This window comes from Pterocles gutturalis, unplaced genomic scaffold, assembly GCF_000699245.1.
Source record: "Pterocles gutturalis isolate BGI_N339 unplaced genomic scaffold, ASM69924v1 scaffold22078, whole genome shotgun sequence".
In the NCBI taxonomy this organism is placed as follows: domain Eukaryota; kingdom Metazoa; phylum Chordata; class Aves; order Pterocliformes; family Pteroclidae; genus Pterocles; species Pterocles gutturalis.
Genome location: NW_010126199.1, coordinates 51987 through 75356, shown reverse-complemented (window position 1 = coordinate 75356; position 23370 = coordinate 51987). Strand labels below are relative to the sequence as shown.

General features: G+C 36.3%; 1 protein-coding gene across 1 annotated transcript in view; it reads right to left on the bottom strand.

Moving 5' to 3' along the window:
* Nucleotides 1-929: 929 nt before the first annotated feature.
* Nucleotides 930-23370, bottom strand: part of UBE3C (ubiquitin protein ligase E3C) — a 74384-nt gene continuing 51943 nt past the window's right edge. The window contains exons 19-24 of the mRNA XM_010078903.1: nt 17743-17955; nt 9226-9414; nt 9060-9126; nt 8066-8196; nt 1786-2035; nt 930-1724 (exon numbers count right to left, since the gene is read on the bottom strand). Of these exons, the coding sequence (XP_010077205.1) occupies nt 1865-2035; nt 8066-8196; nt 9060-9126; nt 9226-9414; nt 17743-17955 (771 nt within the window). The 3' untranslated portion in view covers nt 930-1724; nt 1786-1864. The remainder of the gene's footprint in view (nt 1725-1785; nt 2036-8065; nt 8197-9059; nt 9127-9225; nt 9415-17742; nt 17956-23370) is intronic.

Genomic DNA, 23370 nt, shown 5'->3' with positions numbered 1-23370 from the left:
AAATTTAATTTTGCAAAATATAGATACAACACTACCAAATGTAGCAAAATAATGGAATTGAAAAATAATTTCAAAATATTTAAAGCATTAGGTTCTAAAATAAATAATGCTATCTAAAAGAAGTGTTCAGGTTTTGCAATTTGGAGGAGGCAGTTCCACTATTACTGATCTCTTTTTCAACTTCTTTTACAAGTTCTATAATTTATGTAGAAAAATATACAAGAAAAGAATTTTGGGATAAAGAACAGGTTGGGTATGTAACATTTAACATAAATAAAAAGCCTAAAGCAAAACCAAAAAAAACCTAATAATTTTATTTCTGTACATCAAGACTACAAATAGTATTTTAACACTTCTTTTATTACCCAAATTAAGAAATTATACATTTTAATATAATTACTAGTAAACACCTTAAAATCACTCCGTTTCCCCACATTTAAAAGGATATTGCTGGTTACTGCTCATTAAATATGAAATCCAACAGTTTCCAGTAACAGCAAAGTATTTTTTTGCATAAGAGATGAATACAAATTTGATTGTAAATTTTGATGATTTAAAAAATAAAACTAAAGTTCAGAGGGATGAACTTATGAATCCTGCAGTCTGAACTGTAATTCCTTTTTGAAACTGACTGCAGTTTGCATACAAATACCCCACGATGTGCCTACTACTAGAGGATCAGTTCCTTCCATATGAAAGCAATTTTTTTCCCAGATATCAAATGATATTAAGCAGCATATTCCCACCTACTTTTCTTAGCAGAAATACTGCATGCAGATGGATATAAAAGCTGTTTAGTCACAAAACAATAATTAATCTGACTAGTGTCTACGGCACAGATAAGGTATTTAAGATGGAAAGAAATGATAGAGAAAAGGAATGTGAACACCACAGGCTTCAAATATAAAATATAAAGCCTGATAACTTTGGTTCAAATAATTTTAATAGTTGTTACATGTATATTTTTCCAAAGTGATGACTTTTGTATGTACTGTTTATGCAATAGGAGTCTGATACATTAAAAAAAAATCTGTACAGGCACAAAAGACAGAAACAGAACAGAGAAAACATGGATAGTCACATCCATTTACGACAGTGTTCAAGTGATGATGATGGAGCCAAAGGTTGAACTTAAAATAATGTGAATCTGATTTCTCCACAGTATTTCAGAAAGCACAAATGGAATATTATAGAAGTTTTATCTCAGTGCCTACTATCTTGAGGGAAGGTAGTATAAAACAAAATCAGTTCTGCAACAACTATGATTTGTAAACAATTCTACAACATAAGTAAAGATGTTAGGTTATCGGTAATAAGCATTTTCACCCTCCCAGTTCTGGGATATCTGCAAACATTTGCTTCACTTCCACCTCAAAGATTAATTACAGGATGTTAGCCTTGTCTCATCCCAATGTGCTGCATGGTACACAACTTTATTGCCAGTTTGTGAAATTATTTATGTTTGAACAGCACAAAGCCAAAGCTTCATCTTTGGTTAATTTCACTGAGATGTCACTGTTCCTTAAAATGTGCTCTTTCTTTGCATAAACACAGAAAACTGCCACACTGCACACAGCATTCATTGTTTTGAATCATAAAGCAGTGTCAATGTAATATTAATTAATGAAAGCTAACTAAGAAAACGTGTTTAAAAATGAAACCTGCTTGAGGGCATTTGATAAGACACAAGAGCTGCAGAAATCTAGAAAGAATTCCCTTAAAACATTCAAGGCCAGTTGGAACTAGACGATCTTTAATAAACAAACCAGTGTGATTCTGTAAAACTGCTTGGGTATGGGTCCTGCTTATAGAGTAGGCACTGGTTAGTTCCTCTGCAGATCATTCCAATTAGCATCTGTTCGACTCAACTGAGTTCAAATCCAGCAGCACATTCAATGGCATAAAGAAGCTTGCTTCGCATAAGATTTTCGTCATAAAATTCAGGAAGCTTCAGCAAGTTCATGCAGGTACTGGCAGTAGGCAGCCTGTCTAAATCAGATCCTCCGTTGTGAATGCAAAATGCAGGATATAACTCCTGAAAATCCAACAGAAAAAACGTATTACAAAATACGTACAAGCCAAAACCTACCCAAACCTACCCTGTAACAGCGGGCACAGATTTCTAGGAAATAAATCATTAGATTAAAATATGTCACAATGACATACTCAAACGGCATTTTCTTTCATTCCTGTTGGCCCCAAAAGAACTCCTGAATTGTGTAGTGCCTTCCTCTACCTTGTCCCCACCAAGATCCATTAATTTGCAGAACACAGAGCAATTTATCTGGTTTAAAGGAAAAAATAATAAGTTGTTATTGTTCATACACTCTATTCCTGCAAATTTATGATGCTACAAAAACAGTGAAACACAAAATGGAAAAAGCAGTACAGCATCATGCACAAAATTTTATTATATTCGGGAGGAACAACTGGGATTCACAGCTTCTCACAAAGCCTCCCAAATGCCCGTGGACGCTGTTTATTCTGCAGGAACAGGAAAATGATGGGTTCCTGCTTCACTGCAGTTTTCTGACAGTGAAACACATGCTGAACACAGGGAACTACAGACCACTAGCAGTAACAGAGGTAAACGGAAAAGGACGTTACGTTGGGTTTGAATGACATATTTGTCATTACATTATGACACAGCTTCTTCTGAGAATTATACTGTTGGTTCTTTTTCCAGGCAGGGAAAACATTGTTTCTGTATACCAAAAAATCCCAACAAAGGCAATTTTGCTCTAGCCAATGAAGTGACGTGCTATGCCAATTTTACGCACAAATTCTCTACTTCTCATGTTAAAATGATGGTCTGAGGAGAAAGAGGATCAATGAGTGACCAGATCCAAGTACAACTTATAGTACTACATCAATTTCTTTGTGACATCCAAACAAACAAAACCAAACCAACCCTAACAAATAAACAAACCATGATCAAACACACTCTCAGTGTTTTCCTTCCAGAGCTTTAGTTTGTTAGCATACACCAATTATATTTAATAAAGTCTTCAAGTGGATGAGTAAGTATCAAGCCATCATTTTCCTTCTACTTACCACAATATACAATGATAATTTCTTTCTTAAAATCAACCGTCTGATACAATGCTAAAGGCATTTCTTGCCCTAAAGGGATATTTGTCCAAACTAATAACTCACAGCAAGCCTAAATTTTAGGAATTTCAAGACAAACAGTACTAATGACTTCAGTGGATCTGATCACGTGTAAAATGAAGTACTTACACTACCTTGGTCTAGAACTCTGAATCAAGAGGCACTTTATATTCTCCAAATAAAGATTAACTTTATTTAAAGTAATTATACTCGGAGTTTCCTCACAGAGTGATTATAAAGTCACTAAGCTATTACTGGGATGATACTGATGTGCATAGTGAGTCAGTAATTATACAAACTTGGAATCATAGAATGGTTTGGGTTGGAAGGAACCTTAAAGATCATCGAGTTCCAACCCCCCTGCCATGGGCAGGGACACCCTCCACTAGCCCAGGTTGCTCAAAGCCTCATCCAGCCTGGCCTTGAACACCTCCAGGGATGGGGCATCCACTGCTTCCCTGGGCAACCTGTTCCAGTGTCTCACCACCCTCACAGTGAAAAATTTCTTCCTAATGTCTAGACTAAATCTACCCTCTTTCAGCTTATACCCATTACCCCTTGTCCTCTCACTACACTCCCTGATAAAGAGTGCCTCCCCATTTCTCCTGTAGCCCCCTTCAGGTACTGGAAGGCTGCTATAAGGTCTCCCCAGAGCCTTCTCTTCTCCAGGCTGAACAACCCCAACTCTTTCAGCCTGTCCTCATAGGGGAGGTGCTCCAGCCCTCTGACCAATTTTGTGGCTCTCCTCTGGACTCTCTCCAATAGGTCTAGATCTCTTATGTTGGAGGCCCCACATCTGAACATAGTACTCCAGGTAGGGTCTAACAAGAGCAGAATAGATGGGGAGAATCACCTCCTTTGATCTTCTGCTGATACTTCTTTTGATGCAGCCCAGGACATGATTGGCCTTCTGGGCTGTGAGCACACACTGACGGCTCAAACCCTGATTATTCTTCTGATGTGATAACCACTGATCTGAGGAACAGATTTTTAAGATATTTTGTATGTAATATTTAATTATTTTAATAATATCTGATTTTTTTTTCTTCTGAGAAAGAGTATAGTGAAAAAGATATTTGTTACCTCTAAAGCCCTGCTTTTGCTGGCAAGAAAGTATTCATTTTATCAAATGCTTGCCTGAGGTAAAACAGTTCTGATTTTAGAAACTGAAAAAAAAATCCCAGCTCCAAAGGCAGAAGGTCAATTAGATTCTAACCTAAATTATTGTTCAAATGGAGGCCTTAAAAAGTATTTCATGGCTAAAATGCTGCATTTTTAGTGTCCCTTTCAAAATGCTAATTGAATTCCCCTACTTTAGCTTTAAAAATGGAAAAATGAAGTTCTAAATTGAAATGTCATGCCAAGGGCACCATTTGTTGCATAATTAAATACTGTACAGCGGGAAACTGCGATAGTTTGGAAGTAAAAAGTATCATAAATTTATTATGTGACCTGATTGGAAATTAACAATTTTCAACCATGCTTTAATCATATTTTTTTTTGTCTGTAACAATCACATTTATTAAACTTATTAAACTTTAATTAGCTTTAGTGTTCTGAGTCTGAATCTGTCAGCGAGTTTAAAAATTTTAAATGATGCAAAGCTAGACTGTGCTATCTACAGGCTACAAATATCAAGACATTTCCTTATCTTAAATTAAAATGCACTAACTTTAAGAAAATGTGATGGTTCCACAATATATGGTATACAGAAGATTTCAGAGTGAGAACCAGAAACTGTGTTCCTCTCAGAAAAATGCAGCACCCATATTAAAAATGTAAACAAACTTTGAAGATGGCTTGTGTTATTGTCTACCATCAACATAAATATATTCAGACAGTTATTTGGCTGGTAGTATTCAGCACTCCTGAGGCTTGGCACTCTTCATCTTCAAAGCTCCCAACCACACACTACCATAGGCTACCAGTACATTATTGCTGATGATAATACCAATTACCCACTTCCTTTTCTGGCAAACATCACCTAGCAAACCCCAGGTCTGTTGGTAAATCCATGTTAACAAGACATTACGCAAGCAGCATGCAAGTATTGACCCAACTCCCACTCAGTGCTGCCCAGTAAAGCAGCAGCAATGCCTTTTCACTCTTTCTGTTGCCAAGGCAGTTGCATGTGGCTGAGCTTGCAAGTCCACTGTACAGTGAATTAATCTTTTAACTTATTGCTATCATGCTGAAAATTTGATGACTATTTTACTTCAATTTTTTTCCTAGCCACGTATGCTAAAGTCAGGTTGTGGCCTCTCTCCTAAGTACACACACAACCTTCAGCTTTCGACATTTGGCTTCGTTACATCCTGTTTCTGATGTGTCATGGTCAGCCTTAATATTTTTCGAGTTTTGATTCATTTCCTCCATCTCTTCAACTGTCACGCTGGCTACCTCAAAGCTGGGTAGCTCCATCTGCATTTCCTGCTCTGCCCTTGTAATTAGAAAGGATGACAACAAAGGGAGACTTCTCTTTACTTTGTTTCCACACAACTGTTTCCCAATTCTCCCTTCGTTACCTGATGTGCACTGTTGCATCTAGGTCTTATCCTACAGTTTCCTAACTGTTCTCTCCTGTAAAATCCCATTTGTTGCTAGGGTAAGGAGACTGTACAGTGATATTCACACAGACCTGGAGAGTTTAAGAGAAATGCCTACAGGCTTTTAAGTAGTCAATCACACAAATCAATCAATGAATACCCCAGATAGGATTCATGTGATTAAACAGCCATCTCCAAATCTAGTCACCCCAGGCTCTCTGTACTGTGAAAGGGGATGTACAGTTAGTATGTTTTGGGGAATCTAAGAGATGATTCATTTCATTCTGAAGCAGACACACAGAACAGAAAAATTACTGACTGAAAGCGCTCATTCCTCTCCTAGGTACCTATAGAAGGAGTGTAGCTGAGCTATAGCTAACAGCACCTCACAGCACTTGCTACAGCCACCGAAGGGATTATGCAGAGGGTGAGACTGCACAGAAGGTTACAGAACTAATGCACCAAAAGGAGGTTTAAATGATCACACGCTGTGATGGCAGTGCTGCACATCCGCATCAGCTTACAAAGAAATAGGAAAACAAACAGAAGGATTGAAGGGGGAAGAGACTGTGAACTTGCAGCATAAGGGAATAGACAGAAGTCAAGGAAAAGTGGCACACTGCCCTGCAGAGTGTGGCACTAGAGACAACTCTTCCACTTCAAAATCACTCCGCAGCCTACAAAAATGCAGCTGTTTTAAGTTTCCAGCAGTATTCTGTCACCACCTCTAGCAAGTGATCCACACACTACTGTACGACAGCCTACATATGCTTTTATGTATTTTAGATCATTCAACTGGCAAAGGTCTGTGACAGAGACCACTGTGGTGTCCGTGAGTGCCATCTTGTCTATTTTCCAGAGGAAAACTGTTTTTATTTAAAAAAGTAAATCATATGAAGTTTGAACAAGAAAAACTGTGTTAAGTACTACAAACATCTAAGTCATGCACGTGGAAGATAAAGGTGGGGGGGTTTAATTTTTCACTTTTGACATCTTTATCACATGTCAACCCCAGGACACATTACAAGAAAGGGCCCGATTCCTAGAGATGGGACGAAATTCTTCTAGTATTTGCCTTTGAATTATTTTTTTTAATGCTCATTAAAAAAACCCAAAACCTCAAACAACAACAAAAACCCACAATGAACTTTCACAGTATGATTCAAGAAAAAAATGTGCAAAATCCCAAATATATTGTTTCTACCTCCAGACTACTATGCACATCTGAATTCCTTGTTCCTATATAAATGTTAGCATCTGTCCCTGAAATATTTCTGTAATGAGGAAATGTTCATTCACACCATAAGACAATGTAGTAAGTATAGTATTATTGTACAAAACAGCTAATAAACCGTAATGACTTACACCATACCTGCATTCATTTCTTATGGGCTCATCTACCTATTTTACTTATAAATGTAGGAAATTAAGCTCTCCACTGCTAATTAAATATTGTATCACAATACTTTACAATGTGAAAATTTACTAAGTACATGGACTCTAATTTGTTTAGCAACAAGTTTTTATCTTATTTGTAAGCAACTGGATGATGCAACACCTATATTTACGGTCCACATAAACCCACCTTAATATTAATTTTATTAAATAGTACAACAATAAACATGCTGATGACCACGGCACTAAAGGTCCTGGTGTCACTAGGAAGCAATTTATTCTTTGTCTTACAGAAAAGCATCCATTGAATGTTTCGACATTAGAGGAAAAGAAGTCTATGGCTGGTTCTTAGCCTGAATTCTGCAGCCCAACTGAAACTCATGGGTAAAATATTCACAGAAGTTAATTTCAAAATGTTTTCAACCTGCCTCAGCCTCCCTTTAGTCTTATAAGCAGTAGACAAAAGTTTTCTACACACTTAAGCTTCACTGTAAATAGCAATCTAAAGATAGCAGCAAAATATTTAGATACAAAGGGTAATGAGCTGTGACCCTATAAGCAGATAAATAGTAATTAGAAGGAAACAATAAATCTCCTGCTTCAAATGGTTAATTTAAGAGGTTCAAATTGAATAGCTGCTTTTATATCCTAAATCCTCTTTTGCCTAATTTTGAAGACATTATTCTTAACCTGTTCCTTGAAACTGGTAGCAATACTGCTTCTGTACAGTAACATGAAATGGCAGCAAGGATCTTCCATGACAAAGAGTAAGCGCACTAACCAGTGTGGTTTTAGGCTTACCAAATTTTGCAGTTAACACACAAAACGATAGAACAACATTTCATTAAATAATTTAAAACTATATTCATTATACACACAAGTGCAAACACTGAAGCTGTTTCTGTAGTCACAGTGGGACACTGTCAAACTGTAAATTCTTACAGACAAGAAAAGCTCATATCATAATATATAGTGTTTATAGAAACTTGCCAGGAAGGTGGGAAGACATATACCTTAAACCCCAGAAGAGGCGGTCGAGAGCAGCTTGTTACAAACTTGAGTAGTTTGCGTTTCTCTTCATCAGTGAAGCTTTCTACAACTCTCCAGAATATTTTAATTACAGGATGATCTACTGTGTAGCCACCTATAACGAGATTTAAATGATTTATAGATAGAATAGTTTTATGTAAGAAAAACTCTTCAGAAAACCTACCATCAATTTTGAAAAGCTTGGGGAAAACATTAAAACCAGCAGGCTTACGTTGCTGAGTTCCGTTATCTATAGATCTCTTTGATCACTGCATTCTCAGTTTCTCATTCATTGCTCACCGATGGCTGCTATCTCTCTCAGGTTCTTAACTACAGCTTTCTTCACCGAATTCTATTTGTTTATTTTAAATTAATTTTATTTAGTTTAGCATTTACCTAGTAACTTTGGATTGCTGCAAAATCTGCAAGATTCAGGATGTTATTTAATGAATCAACTTACCTAGAGGTAAGCTCAGATGTGAACTGATGATAAAGTAGCTTTTTTTTATTATTACATTCATGATAAATAAAGAAAGATACCTTGCATTTCTCCCAAGGAAAAATATAAGCTCTCTCCTCAGGCTGTCTGAGAAATGGCAAGTATCTGAACACGTTGGTAGAAACAACCATCCCAAAGTCATTTGCAAACTTAGTTTCAGGGCAACTTGACACAACCATTGACTAACATCCATTTAGAAAAGGAATTTCATGTCTTGTAATTATCTAGCTATAAACTTGTATTTAAATGTGTGAATAAAATAAACTGCATACCTATATCTTCCAGCATTTATAAATGTAGGTTGTCATTTTACCCAATCTTCTGAAATCCAGGCCTGTCTAGCAAGTTTGGCCAAAGTTAACAACCAACACTAACAATAATAGCCTTACAACTTTTTTAAAAAGCTGTAATAGAAAGCAAATATATTTATTCCTGAATCAGTCATAATACATTTTTTTATTTAAGTAAAATATACTTACCTGAATAATTTGTGAAAGATTTAAGATCATCCAAACTAATAGGTACTTGGGCACCAGAAATCAAAACCTAATAGTGAAGAAAATTAGACAATTACATTACAGGCAAAAATTAACATTTATTCACAGTTTAAAGCAATTCTTTTTCTGCATTTTTAAGCAGAAGTACCTGTATTTCCTGTTGATCAAACATTCGAAGCCATTCAAGATTCACAACGTTGGCCAGTCCCTGACGGAAAGCAAGGCAATGCTGTCGGATTTGTTTGTTTAACCTGTAGTCTGCCACCAGATGGATATATGCGATTCGGTTAGCGCTGGTAACGGGAATGTCTTTTCCACCCGGCTTCAGCTCAACCACCTATAAACACAACAATTTTCATCACCTTGGTAAACTTTAATTCTGTGTGCTCTAACTGGAAAATGGAGCTGCTAAACATTCTAGTAAGTGAAGTATATATTTGAAGTTTACTAGAATATACAAAAATATTCACCTCAGACTAAATTGAAAGATTACAAGTTACAAAGGTAGGGTTTTTTCTGTTTACTCCTAAGAGCACATTCTGTGGCATCCCCTTTTTAGATCTAGACCTGCAGCTCCTAACACAGCTGACAGTATGGCCTTGTGGCTTATTACCAGAAAGCATATTCAGCAAAGTCAGAGCTCTTTTACAGGAGATGGTGTGTAATACTGAATTCACCACTGCAAGTCGGACAGAAACTGAGGTGAAAATCTTCCCTTTGGGTAACTTGTGCCCTGGAAGAGAGAGTAGCCTGTGTAAGCACAGAGCTCACACACAGCACTCTCCTTCCAGCTGGATTAGTCAATCTGCACTTGACTGGCTGGGCTCTTCTCTAACTACCTGGTGATAGTGAACTCCGCAGGATCACAGTATGGTAAAATCAATGTCCACCGAGTCAAAATTAAGAATCTGATACAAGCCTAATTTACAAAATAAGCATTCACATTTCCTACTGTTGAAAATTCATGTTCAGTACTTTCAACAAAATAACAACAAAATCAAGCCTACACCTTGTTTTTCTACTCAGAAGCTTTTATCCTTCAAGTACACCAAGATACCTCAGCATGGAAGAATTTGTAATGAAAAAAAACTAAAACAAAACAAAAGATCCTGTAATTGCATTAAGATATAAACCAGGACAAACAGTGGTTCTTATTAAAACACTACTGACCTTTACATATTATACTATTTACTACAAGATGATAATTTTGCTGAGTAGTAGCCAAATCTGAAGGGATTATTTGAATACTAAAATGATGATAAAAAAACCTGAAAAGCTAAGATACAGTCACCTTCTGAAGCCTTGAGAAGTTTGGTTTCCTACACTCTGAAGTCAACAGTTTTTTATTTTTACTCTAAATAAATCTGTATTTTAGTCTCTGGTAACAATCACAATCTTCAGAGCACAGATAATTAAACACATGAATAGCTTCTTTTGTAGCATGCCACCTAATAATGTGAGCTGTTCCAGTACTAAGCAAAATGCAAAGTGGTAAGATTAAAAATCCACAGTGCTTTTCAGCATTCAGATTTTTACTTGATTCCTAGGTTTTTAAGGACAAAAAGAGAACATTAAGATCTGTGAATCTGACCTCCCAGATAACACGGGCCAGAGGATTCTGTCTAGAGATTCCTGTATTTAACTCAATAAATCCATAGATGAGTTAGAGCGCATTTTTTAGAGAGACAGGGAATCCTGGTGTAAAGACTCCATGTAATAGAGTATTTACCACTTTTCTTGATAAGCTAGGACAACCTGAATTACAATAGGTGTTTAAAATATGTCTTACTTCCCACTTTAATCCTTCAACTGCAAGCTTCTCACTTTTGTTACCCCTACAGTTAAAAAAACTCATCTATACCCCACCACATCTGTGTGCAGGTAGTACTGACTATGCTTAAAATCCTGCTCCCTGAAGAATTAAGTAAAATGAAGGTGTCGGTTTATCTGACTGTTTCATACCCTGCACGCACTAGCTTGCTCCCTTCTGGGTTAGTCCCCTTCAACAAGAACCATGGACACAAGAGGCAGGATAGCTTTCGATGCAGCCAGCCAGTCTAGGGGTACAGGCCAGCACCTGGTGCCACTGATTGGCTTGAGGGTGAGGATATTTTTATTGGTTAAGTCCACAAGGAATATTAATAGAAGTATGAGACATGTTCCACACCACAGGGGAAATATCTGACGAGAAGGGGCCCTCGCACTGTTAAGCTTTCTCTCCTCTGCTACTGCAGGCAACGATGTGGTCCAGAAATGTACTGTGCTTCATCCCACTATCATAGTTTACTACTGTCACTGGAAAGTTAGTCGGTAATTGGATTAATCTAATGACTAGAAACATTGATTTCCACTTCGAGTCCAATGGATAAAGTTTGTCCATACCCGCTGTTCTTATTTCAATATCGTCCTGTAGCTTAACCAGCTCTTTCCTTCCTCCTCCGTTACACCCATGAGGTATTACTTATGGGCAGCAACTTCATTAATCTTTCCAGAATCTTTTTCAATGAACTAAAATAAGTTGGTTTCCTTTCACCTCCTCCTATAAAATACCCTTTTACAAGGCCTAACAAGATCAGAAAGCTTTCTCTTACTATTTAAATGCTTGTCCTCCTTAGTATATAACAGGATCAGAGTTGCTAATGATATTCCAGATGAACAAATCGTTGCTGAGACTTCGACACCACTAACACTTCGCTATCTGCCCACTTACAAATCTTCACTATTCGTTTTGCAGAACTGCCTATTACCTATTATTGTCGCTGCTTCAAGACATACAACTGAAATATGGATACGCTGAATTTGGCCATATTAAAACATATTTGTATCCATTAACTCAGCAAGCTTCTCTCAAGAACGTAGACATCAAAATTAAACAAGAATAGTTCTTACTCCATTTGCATACAATAATTTCTGTGAGCTCACTATTTAAAAAAACAAAACAAAACAAAACAAAAAAACCCAACCAAACTCAGGCACTTAAACTGAATTCCTTCCTAAAATAGCAAAAGGGAACTACTGGCAGGGTGTTCTATAAAACTGCTGTATTTTAGGATTCATCCCAATGCTAGGTGAAGTAAAATGTCTAAGCTTCCCTGCAGGTCAGCAAACAGAGATCAGGACACAGATTAATTTATGCTTATGTTTGCACTGTAATAGTATTGGCTTCACAGTGGTCTAAGGGTGTCAGGAAAGCTGAATTCATTTTATTATAAAAGCTATTCTCTCTCCCTACAATGTTATTCCTGCAAATCAGAGCAAAAAGTGTCAGACTCTTTCTAAAGACCATTTTTAGAAACTAGGAAAAACTATTTTTTAAAATTATATTTTATCTTTTATTTTTATCTTTTTATTGTAAGTAGCAAACCTTGGTTTCTGATCCAGCAACACCTCTGTAGCTCCTCTTCCTCCCCTCAAACCTGTAATGCCACGAGTAAGACTACAGCATTCAGGTAACCAAATTTCCTGGGGTTTTCCTGTGATCTAACTATCCATTTTCAGAGTTTGTCAATCTAAGATTAATTCTATTGCCACTTTGTCAAAGTATCATCAGATTCTGAAACAAAAGGTCTAATGTAGCAGGAACAATAAATATATTATGTCATAAAGGCTAAGAAGGATGTAAAACTAAAAGCAGAAAATGGTAACACTCAGGCTGGCAGTAAAACAATAGTAAATGCAGATGCAGTTCACTTTTTACTTGTTCATTGTTCTCTCAGAATTTTAAAGGGACTATTGTAGAACTCCCACTTAATTCCACATGTCAGGAACGATTGTTAAAGAATTCCTTTTCAAAAAGGCCACAACACACTTTATTACAGCTTAAAAGATTTATAAGCTTGCATTTTTATCCATCCAATTTTGACCACTAGATGGTGCAAGATAACACAGGTTACAAAGGATGGCTGAGAAAACTAGTCATCGCCTTATTTTCTGTTCTGTAGAACTAAGATTAAACTACAAAAAAACATTATTTTTAACTTGGTTCATTATCAAAATCACAAATTTTAAAAGCAATCAAACGATACATATTATTTAGGTAAGTACTCAGGTCATTCAGACAACACCATAGGTAACTGAATTCAATTCCATAGTCACAAAGTATGTCGTCAAAATGAAGGGGAATCATCAAAATGGCATAGAAAAGTCTCATATTTTTAAAAATCTGAAAGGAAAGGTGCTTTACTTTTTTTAGTAAGGTGGACAGAAGTATTGCATTAGGCCTCTGCATGAAGGTTAGATACACTCGGAACTATGGTTGCGTGCACTTATGATTTTCTTGGCTATAAATTCAATTGTATGTTTCTGCAAGTGCATACTAAAAAAAAAATGTATGAACTTAAATTTATATTCTCATTTAAGAAAATCACCGTGCTTTGTTAAAAAAAAGAGTAAACCTCTATTTTACGTATGGTTGCAGTTTAAGTGAACGGTTCAGACGATCATTTTGTGCTACTATATCTACTATTTTGAACATTAGCATAACCATGAAATAAATATACACCAAAAAAATCAAGAAAACAGTGAGTAACATAATATTTGTCAAGCAGAATTCAGGGGATTTATCTCCATGGATTACTGATAATAACCTGTCACACAAAGTCGCTTTGTAATGTGATTACAAGCAGACAATGGCAAGTCTTCATTGGCAGACAAACTTAATGCTCACTGCTGCTCACACAGATGTGGCAGTGGCAGCTGCTTCCCAAGCTAATGGAGAAAAAGGGAATATTTAGAGGGTAAAGTAGGAAACATTTTATGAAAGAGTAAGGCACCAGTCGTCTAGGTATTCTTTCTTTGCGTATGAAAACATAAAACATATATCCCCAGTGCAATTTCTAAAAGCACTCTTATAGATAGTCAAGAACTCCTACAAATGTGTTTTTAGGACAGATGAAAATATTTGATCTTTTCTCTTGGATTCTGATGGCTTTTGTTCACATCAATCCTAAAGTTTTTCCCCATTCTGAAAATAAGGACATGTAAGTGTTCTTTCTTTCCCTGTCATCTGCCTTCCAGATGTTCAGGCAGGAGTTCCAGGTAGGAGACTGCATCTGAATGCCTAGGAATGCATTGGCTGCAAGTGTTATAAATCTGCCTGAGAAGGATCAGCCTCAAATATTTTGCTTTGGAAAAACCTCCAAAAAGATTCACCTAAGCCACTGTATCCTAGTAAACAAGTTGCCAAGACAGAAACTTGCAGAATTATTTTTAAGGCTTCAAAATTTATTCTCCGTGAAATTTAAAAGGAAAGAACTCTGCTTTAGTGAGTCAACATGTTTTCAGTAACAGCAACGGCATTCACATCTGTTTAAAAAGCCAAGAAGGTGTCCTGACACCAACTTCTATCCTACATGGATTTCACAGAAACTGCTGCCATATATATATTATAGCGCTTTTCTGTGGATTTGTGCTTCTACACTTTGTTTATGGAGTCTTATATTTAACTGTTTCGATCCAGGTAATCTCAAGAATCAATGTCTGAGATGACTCGCTGGTATACAAAATCTAACATTTTTGAAGGAAGAGCAACCCATATTTGAATCGTTCCCTCTTCCCTTGGACAGACACAAAACTCACCTTCCTCACAGAGAGAGGAGGGAGGGGGAGCTGAAAAGAGGAGGTATTTTCTTGAATTTGTTAACCTTACACTTACTGTAAGCATTTTATAACCATTTTATCACCATCTAATCTACAAGATAAAAGGAAAAATAAAATCTATATACAGAGCTACTTGAAGGCACCTATAACTATAGGCTGACTTTCTTTCCAGATTTTTTTTACTGGCTCCCATTTTATGCAACAGATCAAATAGCTGAAGTCTAGGCTGGTATCACTGCATTAGATAGGTCTTTATCAAAAGCTAAAGCTATTTGGGGTTGGAAGATAAGGTTGATGGCACAGCTCCCCTAATTAGCAGGTCTAATGTGCAAATTATTAAGTACCTTTTTCAACTTCTGGTGAATGCACTTTGACAATAGTTTAATGGGATCTAAAAGCACATTACAGGATTGGAATCAATAAGCTGATAATAGAATTTCTACCTTCTACTACTGACAGAAGCAATAGAGCCCCTTTTGAATGTGTCTTTCATTGCAGATAATGCTTTTGTGCCACAATTGCTGGATGGACACTGTCATGAGGATAGCTATTTACAATGATAGATTTATGATGCATTTATTGGGCACTAATTTATTAGACACTAAAGTGGTTGTTTAGCTGAAAACTAGAGATAATGTACATTCAACATAAGGAGTGCAAATTAAGCTCTTTTCCCCGAAGTGAATTAGCCTTACCTTGACACAATTCATTAATATGCAATGGTTACACGAGTTGGATACCAGACGAAATGTGTTTACCCATATGAGGTTTATTAAGGTAACGAAATGAAGTCTAAAAAGTAAGTTGTTGCATTAAAACACAGAAGACAGTGACAAGAACCAATTAGTTCTGTTGAACTGCACTAACACACAGTCTCATTAAAAGATGGCTAATATCTCACTGGTATAGTGTTCTCACTCCAAGTATAAACACAGCAATACAGCATCAGAATATGTAATTTAACTTACATTTCATTTAGTTATTCAGAAACGCCCTATTAATATTTAAACTTCATTTTAGAGCTATGCCGAACAATTAAAAATCAAAAGTCTTGATAATACTAGCCCTTAGAGAATTTTAACAAACAAATTAGGCTTCTTGGCAAGAATGTACTTTTTATAAGTTTTTGTTGCAGTAGGTAGAGCTGGCAACATCTGTAACTTGGATCTCCTTGTATGTTATTTCTGAGCTACTTCTCTTTTGTATGTCCTTCTACGTTACTTGTTGAGGTAGGTTCTAATGTGTGGCTAATTTTTGAGGACATACAGAGTAGATGTATAAAGTACAGAAATCACAAGCTCTCCAGAAAATATTAGCTGGTTTTCATTTTTAATAAGAGACTAAACTGCATTTGCATTAGTTGCAATCAACAAAACTATTACTTTAAGTGTATCTAAAAGAATGGCTTTAGAATACAAACAGACTTTCGTTTTCCCCACAAAAACCCTACGTTATATTGGAAAACACCATTTTGTGTGTTTTGTACCCTAGTAACCAAATATGTGGATACTACAGAACACAATTCAGTATCAGTCACTTGCTACAACAGAGCAGGAGCTCTACTGTACAATATTGTACAACACAGCAGGAGCTCTAAGAACACACTTTCTGATACCTCAGTATCACAAGCCTTTATTTCCAGTTTTTGAGTGTTTTTTCTAAAGACAGTGCAAGTCAGAAGTTTTCATACAGTGAGTGTTACCCAAGCAAAAAAAAAAAAACCACCCCATACGGCATATGTTTAATATGAAACATTACTTATATCAGGCAATTGTTGACTCTCCCCTTCAGCATGATTCAGGAACCCCAAATCTGAAGAAGACTATTTTAAAATTGTAACGCAATCCAGGTTTTAGGATCTTCCAAAATGACAGGAAATGGATGGCAGAAGAGTAAAGATAAAGTCCAAGCCTGATGCTGTTAAAGCAGAAGTCTTGGTCATCAAACTTGCTATGATTTAAGCAGCAGTGCAGAACTCAATATTTTCTAGGACTAGATGCTGCACCTCAGTGGTGCTGATGCTTCTGTGAGATGGGTGTAGTCCCAGACTTCCCTGACTAACAGGCAAACCCAGAAGAACTGTTTACCCCCTTTTACAGCCTCTGCTTCTTCCACAAGAAACAAGGCTGAATTTGGATGCTGCTGCATGTCACAATATGGTCAGGTCTATGTTTTTGACTCAATTATTGATTAAATACAATAATCAACTATAAGCAGACAATAAGTAATACACAATTTTAAATCCTCAGAAGTAAACAGGAAGCATGACAAAAGAGTTTAACTAAGGAAGTTCACTGAATTAGCACATAAAGGCATACTTTTCAAGCTCTGACAACACTGATTTTCTACTATGAGCGTAAGTGATCTTTAGTACTCACAGCAGACCAAGTAAAAGCCATAATCAAATTATATAGTACAATTCTGCCAAGAACTCATACTTAAGGACCTACCCAACTGGCCCTAACTAACTGCTTTTTAGAAGCACTGAACACCCATTTCTCCCCTCTGACTCACTTGGCATCTCAGCCTCTCAAAAAAAAAAAAAGGGGGGGGGGAGGGGATTAAAAAAAAAAATTAAGGTCTAACTTCACACTCTCTACTTTGAAAATTACAGCTAAAGGAGACAATGCTTATCTCACAATAAAGGGTCATTATTATTTAAAACCATTTTGATTTCTAACTCTGATTTCAAAACCATGCAGTACTTCTATAGTTTACATATCATCTAACTTTTGCAGTTATTCGAAGTGCAATCAAATAAACAACATAAAATACTTCATTCAAGAAATCTCAGGAATATAATTTTTCATATATGACCATTAGAAAATAATCACTATAGCATACTGCTTAAAAGACCAGACCTTTAAGTCATCATAAGGTGTTTTTTTTAAGTACAAGATTAGTTATTGTCTACTCCAAATATTGAGTCAGAATCCCCACGATGCCTCACAACACACAGCACCTTTAACAGTTGTTTCCTATCACTTTGAAATTAAAAAATTAACTAGGAGGGGTAGTAATGATTCAGGAGTCATACATAAAAGAAAAAAGCAAAAGCCATTCTTACCTGTGCTTCCCCAAGGTCATTATTTACCACAGTGAAGTTTAGTCCAAGTTCTTCCACATCCCCTTCATAGCTCTTGAGAAAAAGCAAATTTTTGTACATTTCTGGATCTAATGAAGCCAAATGATGAATGTCAACATCAGCACTTGTCCCCAGTAATTTTGAGAGGAAAAAACTAGCAAATGGCAGCTCCACCAGCATATTTTCATAAAGAGCCTGAAAAACAAAGTAATTAAAAGCACATTATATTTTATTGTTGTACATGAAGGAAATCTGAAGACTATTGCCTATTTCTCAACATTTTGTTAACTCCTTTTTAATTTGGTGCCTGAATAGGATCTTCTGGTATGGCAACAGCCCAGGTATTGCATGAATTTAGAAATATTCAACCAAAGTTTGAAATTTGAATATTCTTGTGAAATACCAAGATCCCAAATTTTACAAATTAATGATGTGGTGATTTAAAAGGTAAGGTCACTGCTTATCTGTCATTAATCTTCTTGTCTGAAGTATGACAGCAAACAGGAAGCATATCAGTTCCATATATTGTCAAGAAAATAAAAGTTTGCTAAAGGACACTGCAACTGCATCAAGAATGTCTTCCAAAAAAAGTTAGCATCTGTACCTCCACTAGCATCGTCACAAGCAATATTTTTCAATTCATATCAATTGCTACATATAAAATAGTCTGCCCTTAAAAATAACTACGTAAAACCAGTACAGTTTAAACCTAATCCAAATAAACTATTTCTCTTGCATGTTATACAGGTTCTTTACTGGATATTTTTGGTGAATTCTACTGCTTAATAGCATCATCAAATCATCTTAATTTCCAAGCCAAGAGTTCACCAGTTATGACTGTGTCATATGTCCAATCCTTCCTATGCCTGACACACCTGTCAAAAGATCACTGAACCAAAAATGAGCCCAACCTGAATATGCAGCACTTACGAAAAATCTTTTTACTGTATAACTGAGAATATTGAATATTCCTCAGAATTTTCAAAAACGTGCTAAACTCCCGCAATACCACTCTCAGCTGATCTATTGCATGACCACATTTTGATGTAACGCAAAGCAACTTTCCATATTTTTCATACGATAAGTAACACCTTCTTGACTGGAAGAAAAAAGTACTTATGGTAGCTCTCAAAAGAAGGAGAGATGGAAACTTCAGAGCTAGAGAGAGAAAGAATGACATCATTTAGAGAAAGCCTACATAAACAAAAGAAAAATAAAAGACTGTTGCCTTTAAAAAAACATTCCTGAAACATGCCGTCTGTGCATAGCCTTTCCCATTGTCCAGTTTGTTTGCCACATCAGCATCTCTAACAATGACAACCAAATCTTTACAGCACCATTAATATCACTGCCAGGCTGATAAAGGCCTGGCATCATCAACATAACATCGTTGTTTGTTCTTTTTACTCTTCAAGAGCAGTGTTTTGGCATTACTTAATTCCTCCATAATCTGCTGCAAACCTCGAAAAGGAAGCACAATGAGCAAAAAAAGGGAAAAAAGAAGAAGAAATGTAACTGTAATCACTCAATGATATTCCAACAAAGACGTTAAGAAAATATACACAATTCCTTAAACTTTTGAAAGAACATTTCTATGAGGTGAGTTAGACCTTGCAGAAAGAATTGAGAATAACGAGTTCAAAGCCAAAGGCTGCATTATATTTAGAGCTATATGATTTATTCAAGGTGTAGAAGTCGAAATCCTCATTTGTATAGTTGACTTTAAAAGCAAACTAGAGGGATAAATCATTAATTTGCAATGTATAAGGTCAGTGTTTGCTGTTCCTGCATTAGTAACAATAAAGCTATTGTAATTCCTTAAATATATCAAAGCTACCCGAATTTAAAATGGAATTCCAACTATGACTCATAAAATGTAAATGCAGAGGTGTAATTTTTTACACAAGGCAGGTTTAAGCCTTTAGAGCATTTAACATACAAGGACTAATAAATGATAGCACTAAAAACTATGATCACATCAGCTAAATGGATTATAAATTTAATTTCCATAATGTATGCAACTGAAATACAAATGTAGACATAAATCAAGGTATTTTCTAAACACAGGTTAATTACACAAATTCAAAACCTGTCTATTTTTTATGCAAAATAATCCACTTAGCATTTTTCAAACTGGTCTTAAGTCTTAGCCACTTGCAGCACTTGATCCTAGAAGCCTATCAATAATTCCTTGTCAGGAAAAAACAGCAATAGGTATATTGAAGAAACTTGTATGTTATTTTTCAAGTGTCTGTCTTTTATGACTGTTTATTGCTAGAAATTGTGCCAAAATGATTTGAAATAAAAAGGATTAATTATAGTAGAAGCTTTTTAATATAAGTGAGTGCAGCTGCAATGCAATTAATGCAAATTGTGACGCTATCAGGAAAATAAATGTGAACAACATCACTGGCTATTTCTGTTTGCTGCCAAATAACTTCAGTAATTTACTACATTAAGAATCAATAAAAAAATAATGCATTTCAAATGCATCACTATTAATCTTGAGGTAGTTCCAAAGTGAACATTTATAACTGCATCTAATAACTATATAAAGCATTTTTAAATAAACGAAATTGTGCAACTTGATAATAACTTTACTCCTTTTTCTCTTAGCTAAGTGATTGCAATATTAAAAACAAAGTTTTTTTGAAACAAGACAAACAGGAGTGTTTTAATTAGTTTGAAAGTCAAGCTATCCTAATAAAGTTCAACAAAAAAAAAAATGTGCTAGAACACTGTTAAATAAAACCATGATAAAATTCAGCTTGGTTTCAAAGAGGTAAATTGTAGTGTTACAGCTCCAGCACCGTGCAGAGATATGCTGTGTACAACTGAATATGACTAAATAAACTGAAACCTCATTTTTCAGTTTCCATCTAACTTCCCTGTTTCTCAGTCACCATAAACTGATCAAACTACCTGTTGCTGCCAAAAGATGCAATTCCACCCATTCCTGCCAGAGCACTGAAACAGATCAGCTTGCTGATTCAACTGGGTTTGTTTGCATGTAGAGTAGTTGTATAGTAGCAGTTACATGAGCATTACAATATGCTGAATAAGGTTCAAAATTTTCAGGTTGTGTTGTGCTTTATTTGGGGTGTTGGGGTTTGGGGGGGTGGGGTGGGTGTTGGTGGACACAGCACGGATATGCACGTTTGAAGTTGAGCTCTCTCTCAAATCAGAATCAGATCCAGCTCACAGTTGCGGCTGAAACTTGGTAGGAACAGCAAGACCATTTGTTTCAAAGGGAGCAGAACCTTAGAGCAGCCAGATGCCCACACAAGCCCACCCTGATGGGTACTTTTCTTACCACAGCTAATCTAATGGCCAGAAGGGGAGATTCACTCCTTCACTCTTCCCTTAGTGAATTGTCTTGGCGAACTATAAGTTGCCTGATTTTAAAGCTTAGATTTCTGCCTGTTGAACTCTCTGAACTGGCCTTCTGCAACATCAACATAAAGGAGGCAGGAGCCCAGCATCAGTGACAGGAAAAGGAATAGTGACCACCTCTTACAGAGGTAACCAGCTGTCAGATTAATTAGCTGCAATATGAAGCTGCACCATTAGAATATACCTATATGTATACTTTAATCCAACATCAGGTCACACTCTCCCCACAGAAGCAGTTCTTTTTCCCTCCAGCAGCCAATGAGCAACAATGCTGATGGAATAAACTGGCTTGCTCTTGGAGGGAGGTGACTTCTGTTTGACTGTAAGTCAGAGGTTCCTGTTCACACATGGTTTCAAAAGATCAAAGCCAGCAAACAACCAGTATACATTTTAAAACTAATCTCTTCTCAAACTTCAAATATGCTCACCCTTTGGCAAGTTTCGTTTACCTCTTATGGTCACCACCCACAGGACTGATGCCATTACATGATGAATTCTGAGAGTTCACATTCCCAACTTTCCTATCTAACAAACCCCTTACTTGACTTTACTGTCTTTATCCTGCAGTCCCATAAACTGCAACTGACTGACATAAAGCAAAAAAACCAGATAAGAATTCATGAAAGGAGTAACTGGTGGTCAAATACAACATTAGACTTCTAGTTTCCAATGTTCAGAAGGCGGTGGGGGAGACATCAAACACCTTAACAGAGCCTATATACCTCTGCCTCCTCAAAAGGCTGGGAGTGTTAGCATTCCACTTTCACAAGAGTACAATTTGCAGATGAAAGATTCGGACAAGAGGCTAGTCTGAAGCAGAGACAGGGACGTCTAAATTAAGGGCAATCACACAAACACTGTAACGCTCGTAGGGTGACACGTTCCCAGTAGCTGAAAGGTTATGTCTCCTGAAAAGGGCCAACCTGGATTTCCCAGCACTATTTAAAAGTTATGTAGGTTAGGGATGCTCCTTAGGGAAAGTTATGACATCTCTAGATAACCATTGATATAACTTAAACCTTCTGAAACAACTAAACAAAACAAAGCAAACAAACAAATCTGTTTTTCGGTAACATTATTTTTGGTACTCTTCGATGGTTAAAAGAAGTTTTTTTTGGTTAAAAGGCTAAGAGGAATTATTTCACTATGGAAGAAGTAGTATTCAGTAAAATGAACTTCACACACCTCCCTCCCCCTGTGTGTGTGAATGCCTGAAGAATATTAAAAACAAGCAAAATAACAAAGCTTGATGTGGTTAATAGGTTTTCACACAGAAAGCACACAGTCTGAAGTCTATTGTTTCCCTTTTAAATAATACCAGCTCCTTGTGATTACAATATAGTTCAACTATAATTGATTGCAACACAGACTAGCTATAAAAGCCTTCACTCAATTCAGTGACAAAAGATCACAACTTGGTAATCTAAAGCGAAAAATACGATGTTCAGATACTTATGAACATACTGAATACATTCATTAAACACCTGTGATGTGGAGGAACAAGTAAAGCTTTTTTAAGGCAAGCAACTTCTAGAATATAGGCATGTAACTAGTAGCTTTAATATATTACAGAAGAAAGATCTCAGCTGGAAGGACAGCTGCATACAATACATAGTAAGAAAGTAAGAAAAATGACTCAGTTCTCCAGGCAAGGAGGACTTTTTTCTTGTTTACAGCATAATAAGAACAATACCTGACTGGGACTATACATCGTAACAACCACAATATTATTTAAGCACTACCTGGTCACATGAGGTACTGTTCAGGTATGACCCCAAGATTTAGGGAACAGCTCTTCAGAAAGAAAAGACTTTGCACCATGTTTTAAAACCGGACAAAATTCAAGCTAGTCTAGTTGTTTCAGACAAATTAGCTATATATAGTAGAGGTTACGTGAGCATTACAACATGCTGAATAAGGTTCAAATTGTGTAAACAAATTCACAGATGAACCAACTAAACCACCCTGACTGTGAGGCAGCTCTAGTGCCTCTACTTACACTTTCAGGTCTACAATTAATTCTCTCATTTATTATTTTAGTTAAAATCTTTCTTAGGAAAAATAATTAATCAGTCATTGTTCCTACTTTCTATTAATCCTTTACAACCCAGAACTGTATTTTAAAACCTAAACAATGCTAAAATAACACCCCTAGAAAGACACATTGCTTATGGGCTGAGGCAGTAAATGACTGGGCTTAAATTCACTTCTTTCCCT